Genomic DNA, 6,315 nt, shown 5'->3' with positions numbered 1-6,315 from the left:
GTCCCTGGGCCCTTGGCTTCCAAGAGCTCCTGGTGCTGTTACCCACTTACTTGCCTTTTCAGATCTGTGCTGGGGAAGAGGAAAACGGGGAGAAGAGCACTGTGTTCCCCGGACAATTCATTTTGGCAAAGAGGAGCCAGGTCCCCTTCTCTGCCTGCCCTCTGAATGAGGGTGGCAACAGCCAGAAAAGAGCAAAGGCTGCTCTGCTTAAGAGAGCTTCCTCACTTCTCTTGGTCAATTTCAAGTTCCTTTTGCAAAGATCTAGGCTGGGCAGTCAGGGCAGGAGGGAAAAGGCCGTTGAAAAGGGGTGCAAGTCATATTCTAGGACCGAAGAGCTTCTCCCAGAGGGCAGGAGGAGGAGGTGTTTGTGTGTGGACCTGGGTACATGGTGGAGATACCACTCCACGGCCTCACAGGCCTGAAGCACAGCACCAACCGGGTCGCCTATGTCCAGGGCAGGAAACCACTAGTTATACTGACGGTGAGTGGAGGGCTTGCAGCCTGAGAGTAATGAACCACTGTAGAGCCTTCTATGATCAACTATCAAGCAAGACAGAGCAACTGTGTCTGGGCAACTGTGTTGAACTCAGGCCAAGGCAAGGTCTGCCTCCGACTATATAACCCCCACGCCCACCCGCCAGTGAATACAAGGCCAAAGCAGCAAAGTAATGTACACTGACCAGCTCCTCTCCAAAGACCTCTTCACTAAAACTGGGAGTCATGAAGCAGTTTCTCAATCAGTCTGAAGGAATGTATCAACAGCCTCTCTCTGCTATGAGTGACCTGGCCTTGGGAGGAGTCTGGCCTCTTGTGCTGCCGTATCTCTGGAAATGGATACGCAGGATCTCTGGAGACAAGGATCGCTGGGGTTGGTCCCAGATGCCTCCTACTGAGCACCCAGACTACATCTCTCTGGGGTGCTTACACATCACCCCTCTCTGCAGCCTGGGAGAAACAACTTCAACTCTAGGAAGTAGATCCTGCCCAAGCTGATGCCCAGGTTGGTCTTGGAAGGATGAAGCATCCACAGACACAGTCGGACCAGGGTCTGGGACCAGTCCTGGCACCCACCAATCTTTCCAGAGGTCAGGCTGGGAGAAGTTCCTACATTTGGCCTACGATTAAGTTTCTAGGCATGGAGATGGGGGTCCAGCAATTTCATTTAAAACAGAAAAGTCTTTCTGGCTTCTGGTTTCTCATTTTAGAATGAGATTTGAGAAACAGGAAGGGTGTACCATGGGAAAATTGGGTTTTGAGCACAGTAATCTCCTCTTCAGTTTCAAATAGAGATCTGGGTGAATAAATGCCCAGAATACCCTTCACAGGGCTTAAGGGCTTCAAAGGAAGTCAACTACAATTGGTTGTTTTGGCCAAAATGTAGTTATGAGCCTGTTCTTTGACTTAATTTGACTTCTTGGGCCCAAAGCCTTGGGATTGGCCAGAGCTGCATGGAGGTGGCTGTGAAGTACAAAGGGCAGGAAAGGGACAAGAGCCTAGTGCTGATGACTAAGAAAGAAGAGAAAGCTGGTGGGGTGAGTGTCTATTGGGGGAAGAGTGCTTCTCTGCAAGAGGAAAGTGAACCTTCCCGTTTCAAGAACCAAAGCAGCAGAAATTCACAAGAAGCCTTAGTCCCTTCTCTCCAGTTAGGAGGTAAGCCCCCAGCACACAGCCTTTGAATGAAAGAGTCAAGCTAAAGGCTTAGCATTTACTGTCTAAGAGAGGGGTTTCCAGGATTGTGCTATTTGGTTAAAAGAGGAGAGAGACTGGAAAGAGGACTAAGGCTGCTAAGGATGGGAAATACCAAAGTCTAAATTTAATCAGTGTCCAGTGCCCCACAGTTCGGCCAACTAGGAGATGGAAGAATAGGAGACAAACCATCCTAGAGAGCAGACCACTGGAGCAGCTAAAGAGGTGCTACTGTCACAGAGAGGTATTTTAGATATTTCAGTTACTATTTTCCAAGGAAACTTTATACACCCCTTTCTTGCTAGAAAAAGAAAGGAGGGAAAACCTGTTTCAGAGACCAGACCCTTACCTATAAAAATTACATATACATTCACTGGGAATATGTTCTACAGCTAAGGAGATTATAAAGACTGCAAGAGATGTTATTACAAAAGTCTGCCACATTTATCCTACCCCAACAAGTTAACAGCAGTTCTCAATCAGGACATGGATGAAGAGTGCAACACTGCCCCAAGAATTTCCTTTTTTTTTCTCTTCATTTTTTGAAACAAAATAAAACAGAAAAACAGAAGAATTAAAAGCACTGTTAGCTGCAGTGAGTCTATTGTTCTCTCAGTCCAATTGTCTCCAGCTTCTGCACGAGGATGAACACGGGGCTGCAGCTCCCTCTTAGCAAAAATAAGCTTCATCCCTTGCAGCTGTTGGTTCTGATTGTGTTCTCGCCAGTATTCCACGGAGAGAGAGAGTTCCCAGTAGGTTCTGGTCTCCAGCTCCCTTCAGCAGTGAAAAGGAGCTCACAGGGAAGGTTCTTCATCCCAGTTCTTAGAGAAAATCAAGCTCCAAAGCCTGGTGGAGTGACACCAGGTCTCCATGGTTTGTGATTCTCCAGAAAGGCATGTTGTGCTGAAAGACAGCAGGGATAGCTGCTATTACCCCAACTTTTTGGGAGGTTCTACTTAACCAAACCCCTTTCTCCACAGATCTCTCCCCAAGGTACTTGGTATCCTCTCTGCCCCTGCCTACTTCATGGGGCTGTCGTAAGGATCCAATAAGGCATATGTATCAGGACTTTGTACACCATAGGACAAGACTATAAATGTGAGATTTTTCTTAAGTTCCAGTAGTAACTCTGTCCTTTTATGAGAGATATACTTCTAGCTACTACATAGGGTCTTCAGGATCAAATAAAATCTCCATATAAGAAATGAGTATTAATATTACATTTTCTTACAAATGGTCAATTTCCTATAAGTTGCAGGGCTACAAGGCTCAAATCTTTTCCATGACCAAGATTAAGAACATAAAATCTGGGAAATAATAATCTCATTACATAATGCAGTCAGAGTTATGTCCAGAATACCATGTGCTATTCTGAAAGCCTTTTAAAGGCTTGACAAATGCAAGTGTTAGAAACCATGTTCCATGAAGCTGAAGGAGACTAGCTTTACTGATCATCTTGTTCAAACTGGTTAAAAATGATCAGGAATTCTTTAGTTCTAGAACAGTTCTTTTGCCATGTAACTTAGTGTTTTTTCTAGCTTGCTGTTCATACATAACATTTAAAAGGCTTTTAATATATAGAAGAGGAAGCAGAACTCGTTACATTGTGCTCTGGAGTGCCAGACTAGGACCAAGATATGAAAGTTAGGTAAATTTAAGTTCCATGGAAGGTGGAACATCCTAACAGTGTGGACAACCCCAAATTAGGATAGGATACTTGCTAAGCAGCCTCCTTATCCTTGTGTATGTTCACACAAAATGCTTCTGAATGAAGGTCACTACCTCTCCAAGTAGACAGATGATACAAGGAAGTACCCTGAAGGTCAGGTTCAGATTCTCCTTAGAATTTTTTTTTCCTTTCTAAAGCATACACAAATAAGAGCTTAGGCCCTCCCCTTTCCACAGTCTGGTAATACGACTTCAACAATTTCAGCCCGCAAAATGAGAAGGCATTCCTTAGGTTCTAAGCTTTACTCAGTTAGATTAGCAGGTGGATTCTAAGCTAACACATAGTTAGCAGTATATGCAGAAGGTAGAAAATTAACTGTACCGCTACTGTGAAGATTAAGACTTATAAAATGCATCACAAATAGGAAGCTGGTGAAATGAAACTTGATCATTGTTTTGTTCCTTAATTTCTAGAGATTTCAAATAGAATTGAACAAATTCTGCTGTTGCACCTATTTTTTTCTTTAACAGGATCTATCATTTTCTTCTGAATTCCTAGAGTTCCTTTAGGATTTTCAAACAAAATTCCATTTATTAGATATTAGAATGTAGATAATAAACTTTAAATTCTGTACTTAAGTACTTAAGATTCTGCACCTTTGGTGTTTTTCAGTATTTATCTGGTGCTTTCTCAACTTCTCTAGACATGTTGAGATTCCTGTGCTAATGAATCCTGGCTACTGGATTAAGGAGATATATTTCACTCTTTCTGCATCTTCAGAAATGAGTTATGTCATTTTAGCTTGCAAAAGATTATCTTTTTTACCTGCTGCAGTCATCATTAATTCCTCCAATTGTCAGCTCTTCTCAGCACATATCTGGCCCATCTGTTATGTCATTATCAACCTGTTGTGTTCTAACCAGGCTTCCTAACCTCTCCCCTTCCCAGGTTCTCATTTCTGTAAGCCAGAGCACAGTCATAGCTTCAAAATACAGTCGAAGCTTATTCAAGTCCCTCTCTTTAACAACAAAAAAAATTCATTGATTTTTATTTTATTTTTTTGGAGAGGGAGAGAAAGTGGGGGGTGGTGTAGAAACATCAATTTGTTGTTCCACTTATTCATGCCACCATTGGTTGATTCTTGTGTGTGCTCTGACCTGGGACTGAACCACAAGCTTGGCATATCCTGACAATGCTCTAACCAACTGAGCTATCCGGCAGGGGCCTCAGATCTAATTAAGAGAGAAAAACCATTTCTCCAAAGAAGCAACATAATTACACCTAAAGCCTATCCTGATCATCTGTATGACAAGTTATTGTTTTTGCTTTTTAAATTATTTTTATTTTTTTACAGAGAGAGAGAGAGTCAGAGTGAGGGATAGACAGGGACAGACAGACAGGAACAGAGAGATGAGAAGCATCAATCATTAGTTTTTCGTTGCGACACCTTAGTTGTTCATTGATTGCTTTCTCATATGTGCCTTGACCGTGGGCCTTCAGCAGACCGAGTAACCCCTTGCTTGAGCCAGCGACCTTGGGTCCAAACTGGTGAATTTTTGCTCAAACCAGATGAGCCCACGCTCAAGCTGGCGGCCTCGGGGTCTCAAACCTGGGTCCTCCGCATCCCACTCTGACGCTCTATCCATTGCGCCACTGCCTGGTCAGGCACAAGTTATTATTTTAATTTCACATTCTTATACTGTTTATGAGGGTGAGCATTTTTCATGGTTACTGGTCATTTGGTGAATTCCTGGCCACTGTCTTTCCCCATCAGAAGTGTGTTTTTCTTTCTATTGATTGGTACATGATCTTTACTCATTAGGATAGCAATCTATATTTTCCCCTAATCTGTGATTTATTTTTAAATAGAGAAGTAGAGGCCTGACCTGTGGTGGCGCAGTGGATAAAGCGTCGACCTAGAAATGCTGAGGTCGCCGGTTCGAAACCCTGGGTTTGCCTGGTCAAGGCACATACGGGAGTTGATGCTTCCAGCTCCTCCCCCTCTTCTCTCTCTCTGTCTCTCCTCTCTCTCTCTCTCTCTCTCTGTCTTTCCCTCTCCTCTCTAAAATGAATAAATAAAAATAAATAGAGAAGTCGAGAAAAATCATAACTGAATATATCAAAATTACTTCAAATTAAACTACTGCAACTGAGCTCAACATTCTGTTATCACAAACTGGCATCTTTTTAATATGTTCAGAAATCTGCCCATACTATCACCTTTCTCCTAATCTCCAAAGCTAGAATCTTCTAAATTATCATTAACTCATAGCAGATTCTGTGATTTCTTTCTTCAAAATAAATTCTTCTGGCCCTGACCGGTTGGCTCAGAGGTAGAGCATCGGCCTGGTGTGCAGAAGTCCCGGGTTCGATTCCCGGCCAGGGCACACAGGAGAAGCGCCCATCTGCTACTCCACCCCTCCCCCTCTCCTTCCTCTCTGTCTCTCTCTTCCCCTCCCGCAGCCGAGGCTCCACTGGAGCAAGGATGGCCCGGGCGCTGGGGATGGCTCCTAGGCCTCTGCCCCAGGCGCTAGAGTGGCTCTGGTCGCAACAGAGTGACGCCCCGGAGGGGCAGAGCATCGCCCCCTGGTGGGCAGAGCTTCGCCTCCTGGTGGGCGTGCCGGGTGGATCCCGGTTGGGCGCATGCGGGAGTCTGTCTGACTGTCTTTCCCCGTTTCCGGCTTCAGAAAAATACAGAAAAGGCCCTGGCCGGTTGGCTCTGCGGTAGAGCGTCGGCCTGGCGTGCGGGGGACCGGGGTTCGATTCCTGGCCAGGGCACATAGGAGAGGCGCCCATTTGCTTCTCCACTCCCCGCCCCCCTCCTTCCTCTCTGTCTCTCTTTTCCCCTCCCGCAAGCAAGGCTCCATTGGAGCAGAGATGGCCCGGGCGCTGGGGATGGCTCCTTGGCCTCTGCCCCAGGCGCTAGGGTGGCTCTGGTCGCAGCAGAGCGACGCCCCCTG

At 45.3% G+C, this 6,315-nt stretch overlaps 1 protein-coding gene across 5 annotated transcripts in view; it reads right to left on the bottom strand.

The window, feature by feature from the left end:
* Positions 1-265: 265 nt before the first annotated feature.
* The window catches only part of EYA3 (EYA transcriptional coactivator and phosphatase 3), a 105,821-nt gene continuing 99,771 nt past the window's right edge, over positions 266-6,315 (bottom strand). For all 5 annotated transcript variants that reach the window (XM_066269908.1, XM_066269910.1, XM_066269909.1 and 2 more), the window contains one exon: positions 266-2,589. In XM_066269908.1, the coding sequence (XP_066126005.1) occupies positions 2,509-2,589 (81 nt within the window). In that variant the 3' untranslated portion in view covers positions 266-2,508. The remainder of the gene's footprint in view (positions 2,590-6,315) is intronic.

The sequence above is a fragment of the Saccopteryx bilineata genome, chromosome 3, assembly GCF_036850765.1.
Source record: "Saccopteryx bilineata isolate mSacBil1 chromosome 3, mSacBil1_pri_phased_curated, whole genome shotgun sequence".
Classification (NCBI taxonomy): domain Eukaryota; kingdom Metazoa; phylum Chordata; class Mammalia; order Chiroptera; family Emballonuridae; genus Saccopteryx; species Saccopteryx bilineata.
The sequence above is the reverse complement of the archived record's forward strand: the minus strand, read 5'-3'. Positions and strand labels throughout refer to the sequence as shown.